This window comes from Cnephaeus nilssonii, assembly GCF_951640355.1.
Source record: "Cnephaeus nilssonii genome assembly, chromosome: 1".
NCBI lineage: Eukaryota > Metazoa > Chordata > Mammalia > Chiroptera > Vespertilionidae > Cnephaeus > Cnephaeus nilssonii.
In genome coordinates this window covers 28928980-28944141 of record NC_137072.1, presented here as the reverse complement: position 1 = coordinate 28944141, position 15162 = coordinate 28928980, and the positions used below count along the sequence as shown (strand labels likewise).

The window sequence follows — 15162 nt, the reverse complement described above, 5'->3', positions numbered from 1 at the left end:
GATTACTGACTACTAATCGCTCCCCTGCCTGCCTCCCTGACCACCCCAAACCCCTCTGCCTGCCTGTCTGGTCGCCCCTAACTACCTCTGCCTGCCTGCCTGGTCACCCCTAACTACTTCTGCCTGCCTGCCTGATCGCCCCTAACTGCTCCACTACTGGCCTGATCACCCCTAACCGCCTCTGTCTAGCCCTGCACCCAGGACCCAGGATCACTCCTCCAGCTGGTCGCAGGCACCCAAGACCCAGGCTTCCCTCTCTCTGGCTGGCTGCAGGCACCCAGGACCTGAGCCGGCTTCACCCAGGCCGACCAGGGGACCGTGGGCAGGCAGCTTCGCCTGGGCCACAGCTGCAGGCGCCTGGGACTGCAGCACGGGTGGCTTGTCCCTCTCCTAGGCCACAGGTGCAGGCATTGGTGCCCAGGACCATGAGGCGGGAGGCTTGTCCCTCTCCTGGGCCGCGGCCCCAGCAGTTGGCGCCCGGGACCACGGGGCGGGGGGCTTGTCCCTCTCCCGGGCTGCAGCCTGGCTGGTCACCATTTCTCTCTTGTGAGCTCATTTGTGCCTGGCTGGTCCTCATTCCTCTCTCCCCAGTGTTAAGTGTCTGAGCCGTTATGGCATGAGGCCATGACGGCCATTTGCATATTAGCTCTTTATTATATAGGATTAGTATAGATTATCTTGAGCTACAGGGGACCACTGGAGACTGACAAGGGCTGACCTCCAGAGCCCAGGGTCCTACAGTGTCTCTTCCACCAGAAGAGTTACCCATGCCTAGCACATGCTGCAGATGGGTAACTCTTTATAATGAACAGTGATAAAAACACTAACCTAGCATCCTGACAAAGTGTGATCTCTAATCTCACATCCTTTTATGAAGAAGGGAAGATACATAATTGAGACTATATCATCTGTAAGTAACAAAAGGAAAACAAAAATAGAATAAGAATTAGCCTCTAGTGAATGAACTGAGCTTGTCTACAACATCTAACAAGACAATAAAAATAGCATCTGTACAATAGATGAGCGGATAAAAAAGAAGCTGTGGTACATATATACCATGAAATAGTACTCCGCCATAAAAAAAAGATTAAGATCTGATGAGAGAATGGATGGACCTAGAGGGTATAGTGCTAAGTAAAATAAGTCAAAGACAAATACCATATGCTTTCACTTATATGTGGAATCTAAAGAACAAAATAAATGAATAGACAAAATAGAAACAGACACACAGATACAGAGAACAGACTGATGGATGCCAGAGGGGAGGACTGTTGAGGGGCTAGGTAGAAAAGGAGAAGGGATTAAGAAGTACAGATTGGTAGTTACAAAATAGTCATGGGGAAGTAAAGTACAGCATAGGGAATATAGGAGACAATATTGTAATAACTACATATGGTGTCAGGTGGGTACTGGGAATATCAGGGAAACACTTGTAAAGTATATGATTGTCTAACCGCTGTGCTGTATAACCAAAATTAATACAAAATAATGTTGAATTCAAACTGTACTTAAAAATGAAATTTAAAAAATTTAATAAAAAGAATAGCATCTGCAAGTTGCCTGGTGAGGACACTAGCACCGGAGTTACAGATTTCCAGAGTATCTTAAGCATTTGTCACCTAGAAACAAACAAGATCGCCAAGCAGCAACTGAGATCTCTTCATTTTGAAAACGCTTTAATAAGTGTCGACAACACTGTTTTGCAAAATGTAAAGGTACTATACAAATTCTTAATACAAAAAGAATAAATTAAAAGCAGATTTCTTTTTAATTCTGCAATTTTGTCTACAACATACATCTTTTTCATTGATTACAGTTGAACAGAATCCAGTAAAATCATTTTACATGCTCTACAGTCAGTTTCAGGAGCAACCTAATCCTTCTCTCCCCCATTATTAAACTAGAGTCCATTTTACACAACTTGTAATAAACTATTGACATTGTGTAAGAAAAACTTTACACCTAGTTAACTAAGCAGTAACTGGTCATCTGATAGCACCTGGATGGGGTTTGCTATATTTAGAACTAAACTAATACTGAATGAAAACAAATTGAAATTTTAACTTCTTCAACACTCACCTCCATATAATAAAATAAGAAATTCACCTGGCTAGCAACAGTCTGATATAGGTGTTTTCACCAGTCTTCTGGCTAAACAGGTAGTTTCTTACAGGTAGAATCCAATGGGGCTTTATATCAGACCAGGCTTTATGGTTCATCTTTTGTTTTAAAGAAATAGGGATCTATAAAGAGCTTGCAAGTGCTTGTGTACAATTACTCTATTGTTTCCCACCACATTGATCATTCATTAATCATGTCAGTCTCAAAGGACTAATACTTTATGTACACTTCGTAGTAACTGAACGCAGCTAAACAGTAAAACCTGTTTTACTTAATCTCTGTCTTTACTACCAGACTATTGTGATGTTGGTCTGAATTATAATCCCTCTCCTGCTCCATTTCTTTCTGCCCCCAGAATCCAGAACCCAGGTGTTTGGAAAGAATTTTCATCTCTCATTCTTTGTACCCCAACTGGGCTTAAAGCTTGACCCGATTGACTTCAGACTTGAGGGTCCATTACTGTACATGTGGTAGAACCTTGTCACCTTTTCTATTTCCCTTTTGACTGACTGCTCCTGTTGTGCATAGTCCAGTTTGATTATCCACGTATCAGTGTTGGGAGAAAGAAAAAATGGCCCAATATATAATGTTTCCAAGTGGGGAGGGAAAAAATCTGCTATTTGTAGCTTTGACCATCAGAATAAGGGCAACAAAAATATACCCCCCATCAATCCCCAGAATCATTTTAACATTATAACCAGTTTTATGTATTCTGCAGGGTTTACCCCGAAAGTGTTCCGTGAATAGTAATCCCTTCCGCAAGCTGCTATCACCAACCCAGCCATGCACAGGGCCTCGCAGACCAGGCCCTGAATCATCCAGATGGCCCAGCCGGCTGTGAATCCACGCGCTTTGAACGCTGCAGCAGAGGGTGCACCAGGTTAGTTATTTTGTTTAATGTCCATCCATACCCTCCTGGTCTGGTGGAGTCTATTGTTATTCTTGGATTACATATACATAAAGAACAAAGATTTTTATTTTTATGCTAAAGCTAACTTCAGTCCTGCTCTCCCATGAAACTACCCCCACCCCGGCTCCTGTCTCTGGCTGCCCAATGCCTTTCCGGTAAGTCATTACAAGTGAGGAAAAAATATCCCCCCAACCCCCACTTGTGCCAATAAGCACAGCATACCACCTCTGTGGAGACCGTGTTTGTGCCATTTTGAATACCCAACTAAGAGTGTGCACTTGTTATTATTATAAAAGTAGTTTTGAGGCCTGTGAAGATTGATGGCTTTCCAGTTGTGTTTTAAGCATAGCTCAAAGCACATGTAAACGTGCAGCTCCCACACCGTTTTTTGCTCTTCTTTCTTCTTTTGGTACCTGCAGACCAGTGTGGTACATCAGGTGGCTGACACTGTTGTAGGCATGTGGGCCCCCTGAGAGCTGGTATTTTTTTCAACCCTGCTCTGCCTTAGTAGACACGTGAGTAAAATCTTTCTACCTAAGGGCATAGTTGGGTTTTTGAATAAGTGACACATTGGTAACTGAAGTTGGATCTGAGCTCTTTGTCACACAAGTGCTAACAAACATAAAATGAGCCACAACAGTTAAACACTTGAATGAATTGCAATGTGCTTTTCCCTTGGTTTCCCGTAAAAAATATAATGAAACACCTTGTGCAAAAAACAAAACAAAAACAAACAAACAAAAAAAAAACAGGATCGTTTACAGGTTGTTTTAATGAGAGAGAACCACTTTTGGCATCATCACCTACGTTTCCTACAAATCCCAAAAGGAAAGCAGCTGTGTCCTGGGCTTGGGCACCGGCCGGGGCTGATAGCACACTCCGCTGCTCCCCACAGGGCTGTCCTCAGCGTCCAGACTCACGGAGATCCGACTTTCGCGTCACATCACTGAGTTTTCCAGGCTCTCCCGAGAGAGAAGGTGGACATGAGGGAGAGGCATAAAGAGGGGAAACAGTTTACAAATGGTTGACTTGGACTTGGGCGTTGTAGCAGTTTAGAATTTGAAAGAGATTTTGTTACACAAAGAATGTCTTCCTCTTGGCCCCTCTAATTTTTTTGTGTTTTAATTTTTTAAATCTTTGGCAGCATAGAACTGATTGTGATCCTCTGATGCATCTCTGATGTGTTGAGCGTCCTGTTTCATTCCTCCCCACTCCCCCAAGAGCCACTGCCCAAGGAATATTTCAGGTGTCAAGAGCCTTCCCACCAGGCGGCCTGTTCCTGAAGGGCCTGGCTGGCACCTCCAGGCGGCAGGCCACCCGCAGCAGTCTCCTTCCCTGTCCTCTGTAACACTTGTCCACAGGAATTCGAGGCCAGCCAGCTTCCCTGATGGTTCCTGGCCTGGGGGCCGTCATGGCAGGGGGAAGCCACCAAGGTACCATTAAGGACAGGTGCCTGGCTCTCTGTGGGCCAGAGAGCCAGGGGACACACAGTGGGACCGGAACCTTCCACAATGTCTCCTCAGTCAGGTTTTTGAGTTGTGAGGGGATGCGGAGACAGGAGGAAAAAGTGCTGAGGGCCGAAGCTGGTGCAGGGTGACAGTGTGTCTGGGTAAGGCAAATGAGAGGCAGTGAGGTGATCTCAGAATGGCGTTGAGGCGGTCAGATTGAGGCCGGCTGGCTCACACGAGGGTCCCCGGCTTGGCTTTCTCCTGGCCGTACCACTGGACATCAGCTAGTTCTGGATACAGGGGGGAATCCAGGAAACAGCTGTCACTGTAGCTCCTGCAGGGAATCCAAGGAGAGCAGATGGTGAGTGGGGAGTGGCGTTTACCAGCCGCCTTCACAAGTGCGTGCTGATTTTGTAGGGTTTCACACTGAGCAGTAGTCTTCCCTGTCCACAAGGAGCTAGGCCTGATGCAGGGCTGAGTAGACATAAAGGGGACCTAACCTTCGACATCTGTGAAGGAGGATAGTGGAGCTAACGCTTACTTATGCAGTTGGTCTGCATGCCGGAGTCACCCGGGAAATCTCAAAAGCCTCAGGTCTGGGCTCCAACCCAGAGGTGCTGGTTTAATTGGTCTGCGGTGCACTGGGTATGCTGGGTACAGGAGCTTTCAGAGACCCCACGTGATCCCCCAGTGCAGCACCGGATAGGCCCTGGGGCTGGGTTTCTCAGGTTTCCTTTCCCATACAACAGCTGCTTTGGGTAGCCCTCCCTGGGCCCCTAGGGCTAACCAGATTTTACTGTCCTAGAACATTTAAGTTAGATTTCCCCATAGTGAAACTGGAGTCATATTTTAAACTGAGTTTTTAAAAATGTTGAACCAATGCTTACTATTCCAAATAACATGTTTTGTGATTATAAAAAAGGTCTATTGAAAATATATTAAGAAAGTATATAGAAAACAAGAGACTTTTAAAAAGTCTTTCAGGTAGGCAGCACTATGTAGGTTGAGTAGAAGGAATTTTTACATATCAAGAAGCGATCACAGAGCTATGTATGTTGAAGCTGATAATCATCACTAGGGATCATGTTCAGGAAAAAGAGCCCCTCTCTAGCGACCCTAAACTAGCTCTTTCAGGGTAAGGTAAAGGTCAGACATCATCTTGGTGAAGGTGGGAATGAGCTGGAATTTGCCCGTAGGCCCTGCCTTCTGGGCCGCAGTCCCAGATGTTGGCGTGGCTAACCTGGTGCTCTGTCCTACAGCTGTGCTGTGGGGCCTGGAGTGTCTTCTGTGCCCTTTCTTGTGCTTTTTGCTTTTACTCCTCGTGTGATTTCATTTGTGCCACTTCCTGAAGGGATGAAGCCTCTAGGCCTGTGACCACAGCCTTCAGTTTTGGAAAGAATGTCCCTGTGAAGGACATTGGGCTGTGACTATGAGTTCGTAGGTCTGTGTCTTGTTAAGGCTGGATTTTCAAGTTTGACCTCCCAAGAGCATATGCCAGTGAGGGAGTAGGAAGATCTATTTGGAAACACCATCGGACTTTCCATAAATGTCAGAAGATTCTCTCCTCTGCTGCAGATCTCCCTGTACCTAGTGCTAGGGTTATGGTTGGGATGGGTGACAGGAAGAGCCCCCAATCCAATGTGGTTCAAAGAAGAACAAGTTTAAAGAGCATCTTAAACATGGCCTCAAGAACCAGTTTATGATTGAGAATGATCAGTCATCGCCACTTTTCTGTTTGATTTGCTGACTTCTCTAGGAACAAATGGATGAAGACATTCTGGATTTTATAAATGTTTCTCATCTGGCTTTAAAAAAAAACCCCGAAAGCTGGGAAATCCCAAGGCATCTATAAGCATACTGTGGGTATACCGTCTTAATGAGAGTCTTGTGCTAGGAACCCCGGTTAATGCTGTTTAAATGTGGCTTCAGAAGCAAAGTAACAAAGTCTCTTAATTAGTTAGGTCCTAGCCATGGATATCTTAACTAAAGAAATGGAGAATCCGCATGGTCCATGCCTCACCCTCGCTGCAAAATTCCTCTTTGTCCTGAGAAAACAGACGTGTGCCATTGTGCCTGTGAATTGAGAAACTTTTTGTGGCAAAAGGTGGTTGGACCCCATAGTGGATATTAGCTGTTCCTTGGGGGTGAGTGTGGACGCTGGCGCCCTGGTGGAGTCCCTCTGTACCTTTATGTGGTCCTGGTAGTGCTCTCCACCAGGTGTCACCCCATTCCCTCACCTCGGGTGGATAAGTGACTCAGGTGGCCCAATTAAGAGTCCTCCAGCCACAGTTTCACAGGTTGAAAGCTGCAAGGCCAAGCAGCTTTCACACCATGAAGATGTCAGTTTCCTCCTAAGAATACAGTTTCAGGAGCAGGAAGTGGACGTGGAGATGGAAAGAGAACTAGCAAGTCCTGGCTCCACCTTTGCCCCGAGTCATGAGCCATACCTCACTAGTTTATCAAACAAGAGTTGGATCCAAGCCATGTTTCTGGAAGTTGTAATTAAGGTTACATGCTTGATGGCTAAAACTTTTCATTAATATTTGTGGAGAAGACACTTAAGATTTTTTATTTGCCTAAATTCCAAAGAGCAATAAAGAATGCTCTTCCCCATCTTTTTTTTCCCCTTCTGATAAGAATTACTTCCCTTAAGTTTGCATTTAAAAGAAACAGCCCAGATGAGAACTCCTGGCGAAGACCAGGTAGAACATTTATATCTCAAAGGCACTGGAAAAAACTGTTTTCTGAATCCACATCTTTTACAGTATCTGCAATCCTTTTGAGATGAATAGGGGAAGTTTGGGGATTGATAAAAAGGATAGGTAAGCTCTGAACTGCTTTGAGTGCTGCATTTCTATTCTTGTAAAGACTAGATTTGGAAGACAAGTACAGTTTTTGATTCCTCAAGGAATGAAGTTGAGACTTAAATGAATAAAGCCAAAAAGATCTAAAAAATTTACTCGGTTGAATTTTGTTTTTTTAACAGTTTGATGGCAGTGGTGGAACCCAAAGGAGGTATCTCACAGCTTCAAGGACGAGAAACACAGGCTCTGGTCCCTGTGAACCTTTTGAGTTCTCTTTCCCCCCATTTCCGAGGGCCACGGGTACGCTCCTCTGGGTCCTGAGTTCAGCTCTCTTTGAGTTGAGTTATCAGTCTAATTGGCTTCCTAGTCCAGGCCTAATGGGTTAGTCTGGACTGACAAGAGGCTCTAACAGAGCACCAATCACTAGCCCTTGGTTAGTCCACAGTTCACACTGGTTGAGGTCTGCTGGTTCAGACTGCAGTTTTACTTTGGGAGCTGCTCCTGGTGCACACCTAAGGCTTTCTCTTGGCCAGTCCGCAGTACCATCTTTTGGCTACTGCCGGTTTCTGTCAATGTGCACATGAGGCAAAGGAGTAATAGTTTTATGGTTAATGGGAATCTCAGAAGCCAAAGCTGCAAAGCTGATGGGCACAAGTTGAGCACTTAAAGCTGTTATCGGGCTTCCCAACTAACCCTAAGACTCATACGAGGATAAGGTAGTCATGGAACAGGCTAGACTGACACTGGATCACCTGCCAACCTCAAGAACATGTTCAGGCATTGAGGTATTAATTTGGCTCTGAGAGACCAATGCTTAACTAAGGAAATGGAATCTTTAAGATTCTGCCAGAAACCTGATTTGTGGCCATCTGTTTTTTTCTATAAACTAGTGACTTTTGCATTATCATACTTGTCTCAAGGCCAAAATTTTAAAATTAAAATTTCTGTTGTATATTTATGTATATATATTGCAAATGGGTAATGTTTTTCTACTTCTGGGTAGCATTACCAAAATTAGTTTGTAAACGAGCTCTATTTAACTGGCTTAAAGGAAAATAAGCACTTAACAAATTAAGTATTCTAAATGCTCAGAAATATAGAAACTTAACCCAGATGTTTTTCAAAGTTTATGTGATCTAGGATAAATATTTAGTAAATAAAAGCTAGTTTAAGTGTGTTGGTTCAATTAAAATAGGTATGTATTCAGAGTTATCAGCTTTACTATAATGCAGAAATATAACTTATATCCTAGTCAAATAAGTTAGGTTATCTCTGTTACACAATTTGTCAACAAGGAAAATAACAAGATTTGGTTCACTGTTTAATATTTTGAGAAATTTTCTTGATTAATCTAAACACAACTGTTAAAAACAAGTGAACAAATATGAGCTGGTCATGGTCTGCATGTTTCTCACCAGGTAGAAGCTTTTTCCTGTTTTTTGGTGTGTTTTTTTTGTAGCAAAGAAATTACTTGAAAACATCATCCCTCCCTGGGGCGCCCCTACTGCTTTGCACAGTGACCTCAGAACTCATTTTCCTGGCCAGGCAATCCAAGAACTCTGCGGAGTCCCTTCTCTGCTCCACAGAGGCTGCATATTGTCCATATCGTCCTCAGTCTTCAGGACTAGCAGAAAGGCTGAATGTGGCATCATTAAAACCCAATTACGAAAATGTTGTGAGTCTTGGGAATTCCCTGGACCAAGGTGCTGTCACTGTTCCAGAGAATCTAAGGGTCCCTCCTTAACTTTTGAAAAACAGAAGCTTGCTCCCTGTGAAAGAGTAACCTACAGACCCATACAGCTGCCTCATTCCCCATACTCTGACCATCACATTGCCCAATGGGATCTATTAAAATATTGCTAGCTCCCTATTCTCTATTTCCAGAAACATCTCTCAAAAGTTAAAAAAAGCCTATAGTGAATACAGCCTGACCTCTGATTCCTCTCATGACCTACTTCCTACAGCAACGGTTGCCAACCTTTTGGACCTCACGGATCACCAGTGGTCCACGGACCACCAGTTGGTGACCGCTGTCCTAGATAATGTCTATTGAAAAAGACATAAACTTAAAGGAGTCCCTCTTCCCTTGTTGGAAAGACCTTTCCTGGTACTGCTCACCAATTCCCATGCAGCTAAACGTGAAGGCATCCGTCCCTATTTAAGAGTCACAGGACCTGAATGGACCAGCAAAGCCACTGATGACCTCAAACTCAAGATCTCCACGCAGCCAGCAGCAAACAACCCTGGATGTAGACAGCTATCCCAAACATGGACCAGGCCAGCAGAACTTAAAGCTTACTTCCAACATTGTTTTCCTCTACAAAAGTCACGAGGGGAAAAATTAATCAGACTATTCTACTTTTCTGGTTGTTTTTTTTCTCCTATTTTTCCTTGATCTTGTCCATATATAAAATGCCCTTGCCTGTATCTCCCAGATGACTGCCAAGCGTGGTAACTTTCTAGGCTGCTGGATTTGCCACCTAAAACTTCATATCTCCCATGGTGGTAGAGACGCTGGTCATTCCTGTAACCAGTTCATTTTCTATCCCTAATGCCACCATAACCAATACCCTGATTCCCTTCGTGCTTTTGCAGCCAGGCTCCCGGTGCCTTTCTTTTTCCTTTCTCCGATTATCACTGTACTTTCCCAGTTAGACACAAATACCTATGAAACCGTAACACACGGGCAACCCCCAAGTTCTTGTGATTATCTATCTATATCGTATCTGCCCCAATGATGACAAAATCTTACCAGTAGCATCCACCTTTGCAAGGAATTTAGAACAATTTTTTATTTAAGGCTAGGAGATTTATTTCCCAGATGCATCAAAACCCTAACCTACTCATGCCTTGAATGTGCAAATGCAACAAACCATGCAGATGAATTGTTAACAATGCCATTTAAGCAGGAGTGGGTTTGTGCCCTGAAGGGATTTATCTTTGTCCGTGGTGGTTTTGCTCCTTGGGCCTATGAATGCCTGTGCCTAGATGGCTGGCACAGAACTGGCAAATGTCTCTTACTTAGGGTATGCACTGCACTCCTAACTGTCTACAACCAAACTGAGACACCTCGCTAGTCAACTCCCCTGAATTATCATCAACTTATATAGCACTCATCAGGAGGGATTCAGGATTTATTTCTTTTGGCAGATCCCTACTTGCCTGGTTAGAAGCAAGTACAAATGAGGCTATGATCAGAAACCCTTTAAACCCTAGGAAACATTGCTGACTCTACCACAAAGGCCTTAGCCGCCCAACAAAAATTCCAAGACTCTCTAGCTAAAGTTATCCTTGACAACTGGACAGCCTTAAGTACCTCTTAACTGAACAAGGATGCATCTGTAGTCAACACCATTGTACTCGGATCAATACTTCTGAGAAACCTGAGGTCAAGCTCAACTTGATTTATCTTGGAATTTTGATTTATTCATCTGGTTACCAGTAGGATTGGGCTCATGATTTACAATTTGGTCTCTCTATCCCATTTGTCATCTTATTTTGTGTTTTAATTTTTGAAGTATTCAGTTGTTGTCTATTTAGTCTTTGTAAAAAGTAGCAAACCTGATAGATTTGCCCAGTGTTTCAAACTGATATCTAACACCTTTACGCTGGACAAAATCTCTCTTGACCTCCACTTTGATCCACTATAAGACGTTGCTCAAATGTGACCTTTTAGTTTCTACCAACCCTGAAAGCTTCTCTAACCCTGAGGAAGATATCCAGTCGTGGCATGGTAAAGGAAAATAAACAAAATGGATGAAGTCCATGCAGAAGAAACACCTAGCAATATACAAGTGATCAATACCCCCTAATAGGGACTTGATCAAAAAGTGGAAATGTAGATCCAAACTAAAATGGAGTCACTTATGTTATGGAAAAAATGGAGATGGTCAACACAGATTCATACAGGAAACTTAGTCTAATCTTAGAGGAATTTATAGCCCTTCTCAAATCAGAAGACACCAGCCAATCTCCAACCACCAAATCTATTCATGCCCATGTCTGGTCTTCCTTATTCCCCTGACTCAGCTACCCTGACCCAAATTTACAGTTTGGCTGTTAACATTTCTTGTTGTTCCAATGAGGCCACTGAAATCCATCTGCCATTTCCCTCTTCTATGGTACTAGACACCTGAGGATGATCCTTCTCTGCTCTGAGGGACATGTTCTCCATCTAACAATGTCTTTGATCAAGAAAAAAATACAAGAGGAAGAAAGAAAACAATACCTAAATAATATGGTTGATCAGTGATACTTTTTGCAAAATATCTTGATCAAGAAGGGAAATGTGAAAGCATTTCTATCTAAAATGAAACTGGAGGATAGGAAATCGAGAATGTCACACATGTGCCTTCAGAAAAACAGAACTTAAGAGCTGAGAGACCAATTACCTGTAAATGCCAGATGAACAGAAGACTGAGACTTATCTTCCAACAACTGAATATCCACCAAGAATCTCTAATCTGGAGCCAATAAGCTTACTGTTTAGACTCTGGCTGGACTCTACCCCCTTTTCACTCCTTGCCCAAAATACAGCCTGCCCTAAACCCTCAATGGACTCACCTGTAGCTGAATATATCATGCATTTCCAGAATTGCAATTCCTTTGCTATTCCTGAATAAACTCAATTTCTGATTATTTGAGCTTGCCTCAGTTTGCCTCCTTATATAGATTGACAGCCATTATGGGCAGTGTTACAATTAGAGTAGAGCATTCATTTAAGATGTGTACTTGAAAGCGAGGGCTCCCAAATAAAACAGAATGGGATACCTATTTTAACTGGCATGCTAAAACCTCCAAGAGGCTTCAAGATTCCAAAATAACTTCACTTAAAGATACATTGCAAAAGGCTAATAAAAAATTAAGCACACAGTGGTACCTACAACAAAAGACTATAGGACTGATATATTCCTACTGCTCCCCTCCATCCTCCTTTACCCGAGTACTCACAGTCTAATCCTCTCTCTGAACTGCCTTCCCACTGTAAAGAGACCGCAAGACCTGAATAAAAGTCTGCCTTACAGATGCCCCTATATAGGTCCCTCCCAAGGTTGATGAGACTCTTAGGGATTTTCTAGTAGACTGCTACCAGTTATTCCCTTAAAACAGCTGAGGAGAAACTAAAATTAAATCAGTGAAAAACCTTGCCAAATTTCTGGTAGATACCAGAAATTAAACCCCACTCGCTCTGGAGCCTGCAGAGTGGATCCTGGGAAAACTGTCAGAAGCTGGTGAAGGGTGAGAATCCTTTTTAGAGTTGGCTTTCCCACATCTCTGTCTGTAATCAGACAGTATGGTTTGTGCCACACTGAAACATTTACTGTGAGGGAGAATGTTCTTCTGGAAATTATGAAATGTAATGATAAGTTTTCCAATCCACAGAAAGCTAGTGTAACAAACAGTTCACAATTGCTTACTTCTTAGTGTTCACTAGGAATTAAGGATTCTAAGGGTTAGAATTCTAATCAGTGCATCCTAGAAATTGTATGACATTCCTAGAAATCTGATATATACTGGTATTATCAGTCATAATTCCACTTCTTATCTTAAGATGTTGTATATCACAGAAATAACCAAATATCCCTGTCAATTCCATCACAATGAGCTCTTGTCAGATCTTTAGCAATGGGCGTACCAGGAACTCTTGACCACTGGCACCGTGGGCAAATCAGGAGGTACTGAATCATGGGTGCATACTTCACACCTGAAGAAGGCTCCACCTGAGTTTGCACTGGTCCTGTGCAAACGCTGGAGACCTCACAATCAAACTGACTAGGAAAAAAGTAGCCAACATCCGAGTAGACCACTTCCCCCCAAGATGTCAGATCAAGAATGTTTCTTTCCATTCCTCCTTCCATCACTGACCATTTTTTTCCTGTTTCTTACACATGAGGGTCTTTATGACTCTTTTGTCTACCTTGTGTCTTGCTCAGGCATGGAAAGTTCATGTATCTCAGACCACTGCAAAGGTTGGTAATTTAGCCTCCAAACAATTGCTGGATTTGCCACGATGCTGGTAATTCTATAGTTCTGCCCATCCCAAACTTCTCCCTGATTTTCAATGCATTAGTTTCTCTGGGGAAAATTTAGCCTTCTCTATCGTATCAGAGTCCCTAGCCCTGCGGATGCATTTCTTTCTTTCTGGTTAACAACTCCAGACCCGGGGAGCTTTGCATTCAGACTCTGTATCCAAAGAAAGGGACACAAGGCAAGGGTGTTCAGGACAAAAAGAATACCTTTGCAGTCTACAGACCCTTAAATTTTACTGGCCTGCATGGTTGACACCTTTTAAAGTCCTGACCCACAGACTGTGCTATGACCAACACCACTTGCTGCACCTGGATTGATACTTTGGGGAAGTTGAGACAAGCCAGTTGGTTTAAAGTGACTCCTTCAACAGAGCCTTTCTTGACTTACTTGATTTTGATTGGTTTGGGTCTTGGGGACCATGGGTCCAAAGTGTACTCCCGACATTGGAAATTATCCTGTTTATAATAATCATAGTAGTTCCCCTGGTGTGTTCTCTCAAAAGCTTTAATGCATATTCACAGCCACTAACCATCAAGCAAATTGTCCCCCTAAGAACAGAATGTCAGAAAAGAAACAAAGAGAAGGACCACCTGAAAGCATGGGAACCTGACGCTGTGACCAGTGAATGCCACAGAGAGATTGGGCAAAAAATCGAGAGATCTCCAGACCGGAAGCTAATGCCTTAAATTTTGATCACATCTCTCAGCTAGGCTGAGAGTCCAGTCAAAGGGGGGGGGGGAATTAATAAAAATAAGACAGTGGCCCCAAATGGAGTTGCTTACCACCAAACTGAGACTTAACTACAGTTTGGGATTTCCCATAAATTCAACCTTAAACCTGTCAATCAGGAATGGCCTGGTCAGCACTAGTGAGGTAACCTGCCTGACAGACCCCTGCCATCCCCAAAGCAAAGTGACTCTGCAATACCCAACCTGCCTTTTCACCTCATGCAGCTGCCTTGTTCCTGCTGCCTTCTGCCTATGAAAATCTTTCATCTGGTACAGCTCCTCAGAGCTCCTCTCTTCCTTTCCCCCATCACCATCTATCCCCTCATACCCTCTTCCACCTCCACCCCCATTACCACACTGTTGTCCCTCTCTGTCCATGAGTTTTCTTTCTTTCTTCCTTCCTTCCTTCCTTCCTTCCTTCCTTCCTTCCTTCCTTCCTTCCTTCCTTCCTTCCTTCCTTCCTTCCTCCCTCCCTCCCTCCCTCCCTCCCTCCCTTCCTTTCTTCTTCTTTTTTTTCTCAATCCCTTCACACACTCCCCCAATTCTCCCTCACCAGAGCTGCCTGCCTGCTGTCTATCTATGAGTTTGTTTGTACTTTGCTTGTTAGTTCAGTTTGTTCATTAGATTCCACACAGCCCCTTTCTATCTGCTGGGCTGAATGCTGTCTGATTCATAAACAAGTAAATAAGGCCAGTAAGTCTTTTAAATTTATTCAGTCAAATTTTGTTTCACACCATCTTCCTCTTAAAGGCCAAGCCCCTGTTTCCTAATTCCTTATCTGCCAACTCAGGGGACTCACAGTAAAAACTGTTCTGTATCTCTCTCCTAATTTGCTCAGGATCTTGTCCTGCCCTACTCTTCAGGCTCAAGTCCAGCTCTTTCTCTACAGCAAACAAGACTCTTTGCTGTTTCCCAAACACCCTGCTTGTTTCTGCACCTGTGTTTTTGCCCTTGGAAAAGCCTCTAGGCCTCCACCTAAAGTCTCAGATCACTTTATACATAACTGCTGAAAGTTCCTTACTCCCCTTGTATAGAAAATCCTGATAGGTTTTCAAATTGTTGATTTGAACTTGAACTCTTAGAACTCTGGTCTCTAGCATGGTTCCTAGAATATAGTGATG

General features: G+C 43.5%; 1 protein-coding gene across 4 annotated transcripts in view; it reads right to left on the bottom strand.

The window, feature by feature from the left end:
• Nucleotides 1-3785: 3785 nt before the first annotated feature.
• Nucleotides 3786-15162, bottom strand: part of FRMD4A (FERM domain containing 4A) — a 341454-nt gene continuing 330077 nt past the window's right edge. For all 4 annotated transcript variants that reach the window (XM_079778679.1, XM_079778678.1, XM_079778680.1 and 1 more), the window contains one exon: nucleotides 3786-4813. In XM_079778679.1, the coding sequence (XP_079634805.1) occupies nucleotides 4711-4813 (103 nt within the window). In that variant the 3' untranslated portion in view covers nucleotides 3786-4710. The remainder of the gene's footprint in view (nucleotides 4814-15162) is intronic.